The sequence below is a fragment of the Cherax quadricarinatus genome, unplaced genomic scaffold (genome assembly GCF_038502225.1).
Source record: "Cherax quadricarinatus isolate ZL_2023a unplaced genomic scaffold, ASM3850222v1 Contig511, whole genome shotgun sequence".
Lineage (NCBI taxonomy): Eukaryota > Metazoa > Arthropoda > Malacostraca > Decapoda > Parastacidae > Cherax > Cherax quadricarinatus.
In genome coordinates, this window is record NW_027195537.1 from 70,062 (window position 1) to 87,341 (window position 17,280).

At 39.9% G+C, this 17,280-nt stretch overlaps 1 protein-coding gene across 3 annotated transcripts in view; it reads right to left on the reverse strand.

Moving 5' to 3' along the window:
• LOC128702526 (serine/threonine-protein phosphatase 4 regulatory subunit 3) overlaps positions 1-17,280 on the reverse strand; it is a 93,799-nt gene that overhangs the window by 18,293 nt on the left and 58,226 nt on the right. For all 3 annotated transcript variants that reach the window (XR_011391199.1, XM_070080483.1, XM_070080484.1), the window contains exons 10-11: positions 10,769-10,969; positions 4,559-4,728 (exon numbers count right to left, since the gene is read on the reverse strand). Coding sequence is in view for 2 of the 3 variants with exons in the window: in XM_070080483.1 (XP_069936584.1) it covers positions 4,559-4,728; positions 10,769-10,969 (371 nt within the window). In the remaining variant the exon portion in view is untranslated. The remainder of the gene's footprint in view (positions 1-4,558; positions 4,729-10,768; positions 10,970-17,280) is intronic.

The window sequence follows — 17,280 nt, forward strand, 5'->3', positions numbered from 1 at the left end:
ATCTTTTTGTTATCCTCATAACCTTACTCTTTCCTGTATTCACCTTTAATTTTCTTCTTTTGCACACCCTACCAAATTCATCCACCAATCTCTGCAACTTCTCTTCAGAATCTCCCAAGAGCACAGTGTCATCAGCAAAGAGCAGCTGTGACAACTCCCACTTTGTGTGTGATTCTTTATCTTTTAACTCCACGCCTCTTGCCAAGACCCTCGCATTTACTTCTCTTACAACCCCATCTATAAATATATTAAACAACCACGGTGACATCACACATCCTTGTCTAAGGCCTACTTTTACTGGGAAATAATTTCCCTCTTTCCTACATACTCTAACTTGAGTCTCACTATCCTCGTAAAAACTCTTCACTGCTTTCAGTAACCTACCTCCTACACCATACACTTGCAACATCTGCCACATTGCCCCCCTATCCACCCTGTCATATGCCTTTTCCAAATCCATAAATGCCACAAAGACCTCTTTAACCTTATCTAAATACTGTTCACTTATATGTTTCACTGTAAACACCTGGTCCACACACCCCCTACCTTTCCTAAAGCCTCCTTGTTCATCTGCTATCCTATTCTCCGTCTTACTCTTAATTCTTTCAATAATAACTCTACCATACACTTTACCAGGTATACTCAGCAGACTTATCCCCCTATAATTTTTGCACTCTTTTTTTATCCCCTTTGCCTTTATACAAAGGAACTATGCATGCTCTCTGCCAATCCCTAGGTACCTTACCCTCTTCCATACATTTATTAAATAATAGCACCAACCACTCCAAAACTATATCCCCACCTGCTTTTAACATTTCTATCTTTATCCCATCAAACCCGGCTGCCTTACCCCCTTTCATTTTACCTACTGCCTCACGAACTTCCCCCACACTCAACTGGCTCTTCCTCACTCCTACAAGATGTTATTCCTCCTTGTCCTATACACGAAATCACAGCTCCCCTATCTTCATCAACATTTAACAATTCCTCAAAATATTCCCTCCATCTTCACAATACCTCTAACTCTCCATTTAATAACTCTCCTCTCCTATTTTTAACCCTATCAGGGTCCAAGGCCCAAATCTGGAGTCACGCACCAGTGTCCAAGAATTTAAAAAAAAAAAATTTGTTATTTTTTCTTATGAAATCGTAGAGAATCTTTTTGTGAAGGTAATAAAACAAAAAGTACGAAATTTGGTGGAAAATTGACGAAATTATGCTCTCGCGAATTTTGATGTGTCAGCGATATTTACGAATCGGCGATTTTGCCAACTTTGACTCCCATTTTAGGCCAATTACATTATTCCAATCAACCAAATTCTTAGCTATTTCACTAGTATTACTTCTATTCTATCGATTGAACACAAGAAATCGCCAAGTCAACTGTTTCAACTACAAAATAAAGTGATCGGAAATTGTTAATTTGGCCAATTTAACACAAAGTTCAAAATATTCCAATCTCAAAATAGGGTCCAGAATGAACAATGTAGGCATTCCTGACACTAAACTAACATTTCCTCTGTTCATTAGTTATGTTTTGAGGCTTTACAAATAAATTCCATTTTGATTTTTTATTCACATAATGAATTTTTATTCACACCAAAAAAATAGAAGATTTACTGTTATGCAATACTGTAATAATTGTATAAATATCATCACCATATTTGTGAATGTATATTAGACCCACCAGCCGACGTGTATTAGACGTGTGAGGTCGTTTGTTTACTCTTGAATATCGGCAAAAATTTAACATTTCTGCTACTTTGAGCTCGGTTTCAAGCCATTTCCAGTGCTAAAACCAATCAAAATCATCTCTATTTCTGTAATATGTCTTCCATTCTATCAAATGAGACCAAGAAATCGCAAATACAACTATAAAAAACATACGAAAAAACACTGCAAAGTTGCTGTTTTAATCGAAAAATCATGATTTCATTTTTTTTCTCTCATTATACACAGCGTGCTGCAGGATCTGTTTTATGTGGTGCACACATACCACATAGATGTATTCTCTCATATCTAGGCCCAAATGTACCACTCACAGTTTATCAGAGTGAGCTGAGCTCATGGCGTAGATCTACGGTTTGGACCCTGAACGTAAAGCCGTAGATCTACGGGACGGACCCTGAAAGGGTTAACTGACAAATCCATTTGTTCTCTAGGCTTTCTTAATTTGTTAATTATTATTATTTTTTTATTATCACACTGGCCGATTCCCACCAAGGCAGGGTGGCCCGAAAAAGAAAAACTTTCACCATCATTCACTCCATCACTGTCTTGCCAGAAGGGTGCTTTACACTACAGTTTTTAAACTGCAACATTAACACCCCTCCTTCAGAGTGCAGGCACTGTACTTCCCATCTCCAGGACTCAAGTCCGGCCTGCCGGTTTCCCTGAATCCCTTCATAAATGTTACTTTGCTCACACTCCAACAGCACGTCAAGTATTAAAAACCATTTGTCTCCATTCACTCCTATCAAACACGCTCACGCATGCCTGCTGGAAGTCCAAGCCCCTCGCACACAAAACCTCCTTTACCCCCTCCCGCCAACCCTTCCTAGGCCGACCCCTACCCCGCCTTCCTTCCACTACAGACTGATACACTCCAAAACTTTTTCTTATTTTCAACAAAATTTGTTGATAACATCTCACCCACTCTCTCATTTGCTCTCTTTTTACATTGCTTCACCACTCTCTTAACCTCTCTCTTTTTCTCCATATACTCTTCCCTCCTTGCATCACTTCTACTTTGTAAAAACTTCTCATATGCTAACTTTTTCTCCCTTACTACTCTCTTCACATCATCATTCCACCAATCGCTCCTCTTCCCTCCCGCACCCACTTTCCTGTAACCACAAACTTCTGCTGAACACTCTAACACTACATTTTTAAACCTACCCCATACCTCTTCGACCCCATTGCCTATGCTCTCATTAGCCCATCTATCCTCCAATAGCTGTTTATATCTTACCCTAACTGCCTCCTCTTTTAGTTTATAAACCTTCACCTCTCTCTTCCCTGATGCTTCTATTCTCCTTGTATCCCATCTACCTTTTACTCTCAGTGTAGCTACAACTAGAAAGTGATCTGATATATCTGTGGCCCCTCTATAAACATGTACATCCTGAAGTCTACTCAACAGTCTTTTATCTACCAATACATAATCCAACAAACTACTGTCATTTCGCCCTACATCATATCTTGTATACTTATTTATCCTCTTTTTCTTAAAATATGTATTACCTATAACTAAACCCCTTTCTATACAAAGTTCAATCAAAGGGCTCCCATTATCATTTACACCTGGCACCCCAAACTTACCTACCACACCCTCTCTAAAAGTTTCTCCTACTTTAGCATTCAGGTCCCCTACCACAATTACTCTCTCACTTGGTTCAAAGGCTCCTATACATTCACTTAACATCTCCCAAAATCTCTCTCTCTCCTCTGCATTCCTCTCTTCTCCAGGTGCATACACGCTTATTATGACCCACTTCTCGCATCCAACCTTTACTTTAATCCACATAATTCTTGAATTTACACATTCATATTCTCTTTTCTCCTTCCATAACTGATCATTTAACATTACTGCTACCCCTTCCTTTGCTCTAACTCTCTCAGATACTCCAGATTTAATCCCATTTATTTCCCCCCACTGAAACTCTCCTACCCCCTTCAGCTTTGTTTCGCTTAGGGCCAGGACATCCAACTTCTTTTCATTCATAATATCAGCAATCATCTGTTTCTTGTCATCCGCACTACATCCACGCACATTTAAGCATCCCAGTTTTATAAAGTTTTTCTTCTTCTCTTTTTTAGTAAGTGTCTACAGGAGAAGGGGTTACTAGCCCATTGCTCCCGGCATTTTAGTCGCCTCATACGACACGCATGGCTTACGGAGGAAAGATTCTTTTCCACTTCCCCATGGACAATAGAAGAAATAAAGAAGAACAAGAGCTATTTAGAAAAAGGAGAAAAACCTAGATGTATGTATATATATATATGCATGTGCGTGTCTGTGAAGTGTGACCAAAGTGTAAGTAGGAGTAGCAAGATATCCCTGTTATCTAGCGTGTTTATGAGACAGAAAAAGAAACCAGCAATCCTACCATCATGCAAAACAGTTACAGGTTTTTGTTTCACAGTCATCTGGCAGGACGGTAGTACTTCCCTGGGTGGTTGCTGTCTACCAACCTACTACTACTACTACCAATGGTAGATGTGTTCTTTTATATGGGTCACCATTCCCTTGCCAGGTGACAGCCATCAGGGTATAAAAATTCTGAAAAATATTTTTGTTTACCTCGACGGCTGTGCCCCACCAGACAAGAGTAACCCGAAGGCGTATTCGGGCAAACTCAGGACTATCTTAACAATAAAAAGGCAATAACTAATTGACTGCACTTAGAAGAAATACTGAATACATTCTGGCCATTCTAGATTATCATTAAGTTACAACTGCAGGTTAAATGGTTAAATCTAAAACACAGGCAAGATAGTTGAATCTAAGTTCAGGTTTCCTGTGAAGAGTACAGACTGCCATCACGACAATACCCACCACTTTGATGTACTCAAACATCTCAATGATGGCAGAGTCCAAGAGGTTGTATCTGCCGTTGTTACGGACAAATGCGTCAACGACTGGCGCGAAGAGATTGGAGTTGATGATGTGACGGTTGTAGAAGTCATCGCGCAGGCCGATGATCTTCCTCATAAACCGAAGAGCACCTGTTGATGACAAGTATCGCTAATGAAGAACAAGCCACAATGCTGCCTATAAGGGCAAAAAATCATGGAATGGATGCTGCATGTAAGAAAAAAATCATGGAATGGATGCTGCATGTAAGAAAAAAAATCATGGAATGGATGCTGCATGTAAGAAAAAAAATCATGGAACGGATGCTGCATGTAAGAAAAAATGATAGGAAAATCATGGAACAGATGCTCCATAAGAAAGAAATCATGGAACAGATGCTGCATGTAAGAAAAAATCATGGAACAGATTCTGCATGTAAGAAAAAATCATGGAACAGATGCTGCATGTAAGAAAAAATCATGGAACAGATGCTACATGTAAGAAAAAATCATGGAACGGATGCTGCTTATGAGAAAAAATCACAGAACGGATGCACAAAAAAACATTGAAAAAATTATAGAACAGATTATGCACATAAAATCATGGAACGGATGCTGCATATAAGAAAAAAATCATGGAACAGATGCTGCATATAAGAGCAAAAATCACAGAACAGATGTTGCCTATAAGAACATTTGCAAGTGGAATGGTCACTCCGACAAGCTGCAGGTAAAAGACACGCGTACAACGATCACAACATTAACCCTTTGAGGGTTTTGGTCGTACTAGTACGTCTTACGCGTAGGGGTTTTTGACGTACTAGTACGCATAAATTCTAGCGGCCTCAAATCTAGTGGGAGAAAGCTGGTAGGCCTTCATATGAAAGAATGGGTCTATGTGGTCAGTGTGCACAGTCTAAAAAAGATCCTGCAGCACACAGTGCATAATGAGAAAAAAAAACTTTGACCATTTTTTTGGAATAAAACAGCGACTTTGCAGTGTATTTTCGTATGGTATTTATTGTTGTATTCTAGTTTTCTTGGTCTCATTTTATAGAATGGAAGACATATTACAGAAATTGAGATGATTTTGACTGGTTTTACAAAGAAAGGTGCCTTGAAATTGAGCTCAAAGTAGCAGAAATGTTCGATTTTTACCAAACTTCAAAAGTAAACAAATCGTGCCAAGCGTGCAATACACGTCAACTGGTGAGTCTAATATTCTTTCACAAGTGCACCAATAATATTTATACCATTTTTTACACTAATGCAGTAGTCTGCATAACAGTAAATCTTATATTTTTTGTGAAAATAAAAATTCAAAGTGGAAAGCAAAAGAATATAAGAGGGGCCTTGAGACATGACTAATGACTAGAGGAAATGTCATTTTAGTGCCAGGAATGTCTTTCTTGTTTATTCTGGACCCTATTCGGAAATTGGCATCTTTTGAAATTTGTGTGAAATTGGCAAAATTGCTAAATTCTGACCACTGTACTGGATAGTAGAATTTCATAAATGAGTGGTTTCTTGCACCCATTCGATAGAAAAAATGGAGTTCTATCGAAATATTCATGTTTTTTGTCGACTAGTACAGTGAAATTGGCCGAAAATGGGGCTCAAAGTGGGCAAAATCGCCGATGCGTAAACATCGCCGAGACCGCTAACTTTGCGAGAGCATAATTCCGTAAGTTTTCTATCAAATTTCAAACTTTTGGTGTCTTTATGATCGGGAAAAGATTCTCTATCTTTTCATAAGAGAAAATAATTTTTTTTTTATAAATTTGGCCGACCCTGAGAACGAGTTTCGGAGAGGGCCTGTCGACCCTCAAAGGGTTAAGGAAACGTGCCGCCACAAGTGGCAAAAAGTTTCCTCAATAAATATGAGTGCGTATGTCTTGACCTGCTATAACAGTGCTCAAATTAATCCATAACTGTGAGAGGAAAGTTTAGAGGATGTTTTGGCTCGTACTTTACGGGTGGTTCTCGACCTATGATACAGCTAGGTTCTGACGAACCCATCCTAAGTTGATAATATTGTAAGTTGAAAATATTACAAGTTGAAAACACTAAGTTGAAAATATTTTAAGTTGAATATGAATACAATATGGTAAAATAATAAGAAAATAAATAGCTACTGTCACTGAATAAATAAATAATTACTATAACTAAATGCCAGTATTTAAAAGTCAATAAACGAACACGTTATGGACTTGTTGTTGGGTAATTATCTTAAGTATTATCGTAAAGTTGAACCATAGTAAGTCGAGGACTGCCGGCATAGCAGCTCTGAAATCGATCTACAATTGGAAGAGGAAAGCTTAACCCTTTGACTGTTTCAGGCCCCTTCTGAAACTGTCATTCTATGTCGCTAAATTTAAAAAAAAAAAAAAATATTTTTTCTTATGAAATGATAGAGAATCTTTTCCCGATGGTAATGACGCCAAACTCATGGAATTACGCTCCCGCGAAGTTATCAGTCTCGGCGACATATGCGTATCGGTGATTTCGCCGACTTTGAGCCCTTTTTTCAGTCAATTCCATTGTTCCAGTTGACCAAACTCATAGCTATTTCTTTAGAACTCCATTTTATCTATCAGCTGAGTACAAGAAACCTCCCATTTACCAATTTGGACTACCCAATATTGTGGTCAGAAATTGGCAATTTGGCCAATTTCACGCAAACTAAAAAAGATGCCAATTTCAAAATAGGGTCCAGAATAAACAATGTAGACATTCTTGGCACTAAAATAACATATCTTCTGTTCATTAGTCACATCTCTAGACCCCTCTTATATTATTATTGCTTTCTATTTTGATTTTTTATTCATACAAAAAAATACAAAATTTACTGTTATGCAGACTACTGCATTATTGTAAAAATGGTATAAATAATATCAGTGCACTAGTGAAAGAATATTAGACTCCCCAGTTGACGTGTATTGGACGTGTGGTGTGATTTGTTTACTCCTGAATATTGGTAAAAATCGAACATTTCCGCTACTTTGAGCTCAGTTTCAAGGTAGTTTTCATCGTCAAAGTAATGAAAATCATCTCTATTTCTGTAATATGTTTTCCATTTTATGACCCAAGACCATGAAAACGCAAATACATCAATAAATACTATACGAAAATACACCTCAAAGTCGGCGTTTTAACCCTTTGAGGGTCGACAGGCCCTCTCCGAAACTCGTTCTCAGGGTCGGCCAAATTTAAAAAAGAAAAAAAATTATTTTCTCTTATGAAAAGATAGAGAATCTTTTCCCGATCATAAAGACACCAAAAGTTTGAAATTTGATAGAAAACTTACGGAATTATGCTCTCGCAAAGTTAGCGGTCTCAGCGATGTTTACGCATCGGCGATTTTGCCCACTTTGAGCCCCATTTTCGGCCAATTTCACTGTACTAGTCGACAAAAAACATGAATATTTCGCTAGAACTCCATTTTTTCAATCGAATGGATGCAAGAAACCACTCATTTATGAAATTCAACTATCCAGTACAGTGGTCAGAATTTAGCAATTTTGCCAATTTCACACAAATTTCAAAAGATGCCAATTTCGGAATAGGGTCCAGAATAAACAAGAAAGACATTCCTGGCACTAAAATGACATTTCCTCTAGTCATTAGTCATGTCTCAAGTCCCCTCTTATATTATTTTGCTTTCCACTTTGAATTTTTATTTTCACAAAAAATATAAGATTTACTGTTATGCAGACTACTGCATTAGTGTAAAAAATGGTATAAATATTATTGGTGCGCTTGTGAAAGAATATTAGACTCACCAGTTGACGTGTATTGCACGCTTGGCACGATTTGTTTACTTTTGAAGTTTGGTAAAAATCGAACATTTCTGCTACTTTGAGCTCAATTTCAAGGCACCTTTCTTTGTAAAACCAGTCAAAATCATCTCAATTTCTGTAATATGTCTTCCATTCTATAAAATGAGACCAAGAAAACTAGAATACAACAATAAATACCATACGAAAATACACTGCAAAGTCGCTGATTTATTCAAAAAAAATGGTCAAAGTTTTTTTTTTTTCATTATGCACTGTGTGCTGCAGGATTTTTTTTAGACTGTGCACACTGACCACATAGACCCATTCTTTCATATGAAGGCCTACCAGCTTTCTCCCACTAGATTTGAGGCCGCTAGAATTTATGAGTACTAGTACGTCAAAAACCCCTACGCGTAAAACGTACTAGTACGACGAAAACCCTCAAAGGGTTAATCCAAAAAAACGATCAGCTTTTTTTTCTCATTACGCACTGTGTGCTGCAGGATTTTTTTTATGTGGTGCACACTGACCACACAGACCCATTCTCTCACATGTGGGCCTACCAGCTTTCTTCCTCTTGATTTGAAGCCGCTAGAATTACTGAGTATATATACGTCTGAAACACTGGCTCGTAAGACGTATACAATGTATATACGACCAAAACAGTCAAAGGGTTAAGAGGACATTTTGGTTTCTTATGGTATTATCAGGTCTTGGTTTCAATTCTGACAAACCCACAATGGATCGGAACATTGTCTGCTTTCCTCTCCACAAAACAGTTTATTGCACCAACTCTCCTCTCCAGAAAACATTTATTGTACCAACGTGAAATTGTGAAATGCATGCAGGTGGTTGTCGACGTACAATATTTCGACTCTACGATGGTGCAGCATCAATTACTTTGGAGATGAAACTTAAGATAATTACCCAACATGAAGGTGGCAAGGCCATAACTTGTGTTCATTTAATTTTTCAATACTAGTACAGTGGACCCCGCTTAACGATCACCTCCAAATGCGACCAATTATGTAAGTGTATTTATGTAAGTGCATTTGTACGTGTATGTTTGGGGGTCTGAAATGGACTAATCTACTTCACAATATTCCTTATGGGAACAAATTCAGTCAGTACTGGCACCTGAACATACTTCTGGAGTGAAAAAAGTTCGTTAACCGGGAGTCCACTGTATTAAGTTACAGTAATTAATTATTTACTTACTCAGTAGCACTAGTTATTTATTTGTTTATCAATTTAGCATACTGTATTCATATTCATAAGGATAACAAAAAAATTAGGTAATGAAGATTGGATATCAGACTGGAGGGAGAGAGTATGGAGGAGGTGAATGTATTCAGATATTTGGGAGTGGACGTGTTACTAGATGTGTCTATGAAAGATGAGGTGAATCATAGAAGTCATGAGGGGAAAAAGGGTGAGTGGTGCACTGAGGAGTTTGTGGAGACGAAGAACCTTATCCATGAAAGCAAAGAGGGGAATGTATGAGAGTATAGTTATATCAACGTTCTTGTATGGGTGAGAGGCATGGGTTGTGAATGTTGCAACAAGGAGAAGGCTGGAGGCAGTGGAGATGTCATGTCTGAGGGCAATGTGTGGTGTGAATATAATGCAGAGAATCAGTAGTTTGGAGATTGAGGAGGGGTTGCTGAGATGGTTTGGACATCTAGAGAGGATTGAACGAAATAGAATGACTTCGAGAGTGTACAGATCTGTAGTGGAGGGAAGGCAGGCTAGGGGATGGCCTAGGAAAGGTTGGAGGGAGGGGGTAAAGGAGGTTTTGTGTGTGAGGGGCTTGGACTTCCAACAAGCATGCATGAGTGTGTTAGATAGGAGTGAATGGAGACAAATGGTTTTTAGTATTTGACGTACTGTTGGAGTGTGAGCAAGGTAACATTTATGAAGGGATTAAGAGAAACCGGCAGGCCAGACTTGATTCCTGGAGATGGGAAGTACAGTGTCTGTACTCTGAAGGACGGGTGTTAATGTTGCAGTTTTATAACTGTAGTCTGGCAAGACAGTGATGGAGTGAATGATGGTGAAAGTTTTTCTTTTTTGGGCCACCCTGCCATGGTGGGAAATGACCATGGAGTGAATGATGGTGAAAGTTTTTCTTTTTTGGGCCACCCTGCCATGGTGGGAAATGACCAATGTGTTAATAAAAAGCAAAATAATTCATATTAAACTTACGATATTTTCAATTTACGGTATTTTCAATTTACAGTGTCTTCAACTTACAGTGTCTCCAGCTTTTGCGATATTTTCAATTTATGACTGGTTCGCAAGTCAAGGTTCACCTGTATGTTGAAAGTATTTATGTTCTCATTTCACACATTACACTGAATCTTGGACAACTTAGGTCCTAAATGAGAAAGTGGATAAAAGAGAATCGTACTTACTAAGCACAAGGAATGTGTGTTTGGACTTCATCAAGACGAGGATTCGTTTGAGCAGGTCTCGTTGGACTATGTAGTTTTTGATGTGGTATGTGTGGTGCTCCACACAGAAGGCTAGCAGTTCCAGAATGAGGGCCAGGAGCTGTGCCGAGGGGTAGTCCTCGCGACCCACCTCGTCGCCAACCGTGTTGGATAGTAGTGGTGCTGCAACAGAGTAGAAACAAGAAATAAAAAAAATATTTGCATTACAGGCAGGTCCCACTTTACAGCATTTTGCTAACACAGCAGTTTACAATTATAGCCATTTTTCATTTACATTAAGCCTCCAACTTACGAACACATTGGGGACCTTCTGTATAGCATATAATAATGATATCACACAATACAGAATTCTCAACGTGTTCATAAGTTGAGATCTTACTGGATTCAAACTCCCTACAAAAATACATATTCACCATTCGGTAAGCATAAACATATTTTTAGGCAAGTAGTGTATTGTATATACAGTGGACCCCCGGTTTACGATCAGCTCCCAATGTGACCAATTATGTAAGTGTATTTATGTAAGTGCATTTGTACGTGTATGTTTGGGGGTCTGAAATGGACTAATCTACTTCACAATATTCCTTATGGGAACAAATTCGGTCAGTACTGGCGCCTGAACATACTTCTGGAATGAAATAATATCATAAACCAGGGGTCCACTGTACATTCTTAAGCCTAGTTCTATTGCTTACTTACTCTATAATACTGCAAACATGTCAGCAGGCTTTTATATGCATTTAAAAGAGGAAAAAAAATGATTCACCTTATAGCAATTTTTGTTCCATGGAAGTAGCCCGGAACCTGACACAAAATTAGTGGTGTATTATGCATGCATCGCAAAACAAAAATATAACGCTTATTTTACAAGAAACTACATACAGTGGACCCCCGAGTTTCGGCAGCCTCAACTTTCGCAAAATTTGACCTTTGACAAGTTTTTTTTTTTTGAAAAATTTGGCCTCGAGTTTCGTGAAAAAACTCGTGTTTCGGCGACTGTCCGGTACCCATCCACCCGTCACTGCGCACACAAAGCCAGTCTCCCACGCAACTCACGCTCAGTGTGCCATTGTTTACCAACATGTGACCATCACCCCAATGGTTCATGCAATACATTTCATAATAATCCATTGTTTTTTGTGCTTGCAACTGCTAAATAGGTCATCATGGACCAAAGGAAAGCTAGTGCAAGCCCTTTGGTAAATAAAGTGAGTGACGGGGATGTGGAAGAGTTGGTGGAGGACCACAGGGAAGAGCTAACCACTGATGAACTGCAAGAGCTTCAACTGGAACAGCATCAGACCACAGCCGAGGAACTTACTTCAGAGGAGGAGGAAGGAGTGGATGAGGTGCCTTCTTCAGTGATTAAGGACATGTGTGGAATGAGTTGCTAAGTTTTGTTGAAAAGTATCACCCTGACCAAGCTGAAACAAGCCGTATCTGCAACATGTACAATGACAGTGTTGTGTCCCACTTCAGGGAAATCTTAAAGAAACGCCAGAAAAAGACCTCTCTGGATAGATATTTTGCGCGCCAGGGGTCCAGTGACTCTCAAGTTGTTCCCAGTGGCATTAAAAGAAGAAGGGAAGTAACCCCAGATAAGGACTTGCTACCTAAAGTCCTAATGGAAGGAGATTCTCCTTCCAAATAATAGTGTACACCTTCCTCCTATCCCCTCCTCCCGTCTTCCATCCACGCAGAAGTCTTCAGTAAAGGTAAGTGTAATGTTATTATTTATTTATTTTAAATGCATGTACTTGATTTCTGATTTTCATTATGTAAATCTTTATTTAATTTGAAAAAAAAAATTTATTTTAATATTTTTGGGTGTCTGGAATGGATTAATTTTATTTCCATTATTTCTTATGGGGAAAATGGTTTCGAGTTTCGTGAATTTCGACCTTCGGCGGGCTCTCTGGAACGGATTAATCACGAAACTCGAGGGTCCACTGTATTTATATTGATATTTCATATTTTTACATTTCTGAATGATTTTTTAGTACACCTACCATTCGACTTACGACCGAGTTCGGTTCCGAGAAACCAGTCGTAAGTCGAAATGGTCGTAAGTCGAACTTTACTACTGAATATCAACAAAACATTTTTGTAATGACTTTATTTTGTTTTATTTTGGTATTTCATGTTTTACTTTACTTTTTATTTGTTAGTACTGTGTTTTATACTGTAAGGTTTAGGATAAACACTGTGTACAACACAAATACTGGTTTATTTCCCAGAAATTTGGCATGAAAAACACGGTCGTAAGTTGAGTGGTCGTAAGTCGGATGGTAGGTGTATTTATAAAATACAGTAGAACCCCCACAGTATCCACCGATTCGGTATCCGCAGTTTCAGTTATCCACAGTTTGTCAGATAACCGAAGTCCTGAACAGGCACGTAAGTTCCCCCCCCGTCTTTCAATAACATGTTTATTTTTCCCCTATAATCTACCTTGTCCATAATTAGTATCACATTTGCTTTGTTTGGTAAAGTCTGGGATCTTTCCTTAATTCATGTTATAACTTAACAAGTCTGTGAGGACAAGTGTATTAAGAACATAAGAAATAAGGAACACTGTAACAGGCCTACTGACCCATGCGAAGCAGGTCCATGCCACCTCCCGGCCTACAACGAACACCTAGTCAGGTCACTTCCACGTAATGAAGGAGCACAGCACCAGACCTGGTAGCACAAGTTAGTCAGGTCCAACTCACACCCACTCATGTATTTATCCAACCTGTTTTTAAAACTACACAAGGTCTTAGCTTCTATGAGGGTACTCGGGAGTTTGTTTCACGCATCAACAACTCTAAAATAATCACACATAAAGTGGGAGTTGTCACAGCTGCTCTTTGCTGATGACACTGTGCTCTTGGGAGATTTTGAAGAGAAGTTGCACAGGTTGGTGGATGAATTAGGTAGGGTGTGCAAAAGAAGAAAATTGAAAGTGAATACAGGAAAGAGTAAGGTTATGAGGATAACAAAAAGATTAGGTGATGAAAGATTGGATATCAGATTGGAGAGAGAGAGTATGGAGGAGGTGAATGTATTCAGATATTTGGGAGTGGACGTGTCAGCGGATGGGTCTATGAAAGATGAGATGAATCATAGAATTGATGAGGGGAAAAGGGTGAGCGGTGCACTTAGGAGTCTGTGGAGACAAAGAACTTTGTCCTTGGAAGCAAAGAGGGAAATGTATGAGAGCATAGTTTTACCAACGCTCTTATATGGGTGTGAAGCATGGGTGATGAATGTGGCAGCAAGGAGAAGGCTGGAGGCAGTGGAGATGTCATGTCTGAGGGCAATGTGTGGTGTGAATATAATGCAGAGAATTCGTAGTTGGGAAGTTAGGAGGAGGTGCGGGATTGCCAAAACTGTTGTCCAGAGGGCTGAGGAAGGGTTGTTGAGGTAGTTCGGACATGTACAGAGAATGGAGAGAAACAGAATGACTTCAAGAGTGTATCAGTCTGTAGAGGAAGGAAGGCAGGGTAGGGGTCGGCCTAGGAAAGGTTGGAGGGAGGGGGTAAAGGAGGTTTTGTGTGCGAGGGGCTTGGACTTCCAGTGGGCATGCGTGAGCGTTTTGATAGGAGAGAATGGAGACAAATGGTTTTTAATACTTGACGTGCTGTTGGAGTGTGAGCAAAGTAACATTTATGAAGGGATTCAGGTAACCTGGCAGGCCGGACTTGAGTCCTGGAGATGGGAAGTACAGTGCCTGCACTCTGAAGGAGGGGTGTTAATGTTGCAGTTTAAAAACTGTAGTGTAAAGCACCCTTCTGGCAAGACAGTGATGGAGTGAATGTTTTTCTTTTTCGGGGCACCCTGCCTTGGTGGGAACCAACCAGTGTGCTAAAAAAAATAATAATAATAATATTAATAATAATAATCCACAACTCTATTACCAAACCAGTGCTTTCCTATGTCCTACTGTAGAGGTGTGAGCTGTGCTCACACCTCTACAACACAACTATCCTCAAAGATTTGTTAAGTTACACCATGAATTAAGTAAAGATCCTGGACTTCACCTTACAAAACAACGCAAATGTAATAGTAATTATGGACAAGGTAGATTATAGGTAGGCTGTGGCTCGTACGTTGGTTTGCGTGCAGCCAGCAGCAACAGCCTGGTTGATCAGGCTCTGATCCACCAGGCGGCCTGGTCACAGACTGGGCCACGGGGGCGTTGACCCCCGGAACTCTCTCCAGGTAAACTCCAGGTCTCCAGGTAATTAGAAGACGGGGGAATTTACATGCCCCACATACAGCATCTCCTCACTTAACGACAGAGTTCCGTTCCTAAGACCACGTTGGTAAACGAGTACGTCACTAAGTGAGGAGAGGCTGTATTGTACTTATACCTGCAGTGAAAGTTCCTTGTATTTGCCTGCCTCCAAAAAGGACCTTTAGTGTAGAGCAATACTCCAGACAAGAGAGAACAAGTGATTTGATATATTTTTTTTTATTTTTATTATCACACCGGCCGATTCCCACCAAGGCAGGGTGGCCCGAAAAAGAAAAACTTTCACCATCATTCACTCCATCACTGTCTTGCCAGAAGGGTGCTTTACACTACAGTTTTTAAACTGCAACATTAACACCCCTCCTTCAGAGTGCAGGCACTGTACTTCCCATCTCCAGGACTCAAGTCCGGCCTGCCGGTTTCCCTGAATCCCTTCATAAATGTTACTTTGCTCACACTCCAACAGCACGTCAAGTATTAAAAACCATTTGTCTCCATTCACTCCTATCAAACACGCTCACGCATGCCTGCTGGAAGTCCAAGCCCCTCGCACACAAAACCTCCTTTACCCCCTCCCTCCAACCCTTCCTAGGCCGACCCCTACCCCGCCTTCCTTCCACTACAGACTGATACACTCTTGAAGTCATTCTGTTTCGCTCCATTCTCTCTACATGTCCGAACCACCTCAACAACCCTTCCTCAGCCCTCTGGACAACAGTTTTGGTAATCCCGCACCTCCTCCTAACTTCCAAACTACGAATTCTCTGCATTATATTCACACCACACATTGCCCTCAGACATGACATCTCCACTGCCTCCAGCCTTCTCCTCGCTGCAACATTCATCACCCACGCTTCACACCCATATAAGAGCGTTGGTAAAACTATACTCTCATACATTCCCCTCTTTGCCTCCAAGGACAAAGTTCTTTGTCTCCACAGACTCCTAAGTGCACCACTCACTCTTTTTCCCTCATCAATTCTATGATTCACCTCATCTTTCATAGACCCATCCGCTGACACGTCCACTCCCAAATATCTGAATACGTTCACCTCCTCCATACTCTCTCCCTCCAATCTGATATTCAATCTTTCATCACCTAATCTTTTTGTTATCCTCATAACCTTACTCTTTCCTGTATTCACCTTTAATTTTCTTCTTTTGCACACCCTACCAAATTCATCCACCAATCTCTGCAACTTCTCTTCAGAATCTCCCAAGAGCACAGTGTCATCAGCAAAGAGCAGCTGTGACAACTCCCACTTTGTGTGTGATTCTTTATCTTTTAACTCCACGCCTCTTGCCAAGACCCTCGCATTTACTTCTCTTACAACCCCATCTATAAATATATTAAACAACCACGGTGACATCACACATCCTTGTCTAAGGCCTACTTTTACTGGGAAAAAATTTCCCTCTTTCCTACATACTCTAACTTGAGCCTCACTATCCTCGTAAAAACTCTTCACTGCTTTCAGTAACCTACCTCCTACACCATACACTTGCAACATCTGCCACATTGCCCCCCTATCCACCCTGTCATACGCCTTTTCCAAATCCATAAATGCCACAAAGACCTCTTTAGCCTTATCTAAATACTGTTCACTTATATGTTTCACTGTAAACACCTGGTCCACACACCCCCTACCTTTCCTAAAGCCTCCTTGTTCATCTGCTATCCTATTCTCCGTCTTACTCTTAATTCTTTCAATTATAACTCTACCATACACTTTACCAGGTACACTCAACAGACTTATCCCCCTATAATTTTTGCACTCTCTTTTTTCCCCTTTGCCTTTATACAAAGGAACTATGCATGCTCTCTGCCAATCCCTAGGTACCTTACCCTCTTCCATACATTTATTAAACAATTGCACCAACCACTCCAAAACTATATCCCCACCTGCTTTTAACATTTCTATCTTTATCCCATCAATCCCGGCTGCCTTACCCCCTTTCATTTTACCTACTGCCTCACGAACTTCCCCCACACTCACAACTGGCTCTTCCTCACTCCTACAAGATGTTATTCCTCCTTGCCCTATACACGAAATCACAGCTTCCCTATCTTCATCAACATTTAACAATTCCTCAAAATATTCCTTCCATCTTCCCAATACCTCTAACTCTCCATTTAATAACTCTCCTCTCCTATTTTTAACTGACAAATCCATTTGTTCTCTAGGCTTTCTTAACTTGTTAATCTCACTCCAAAACTTTTTCTTATTTTCAA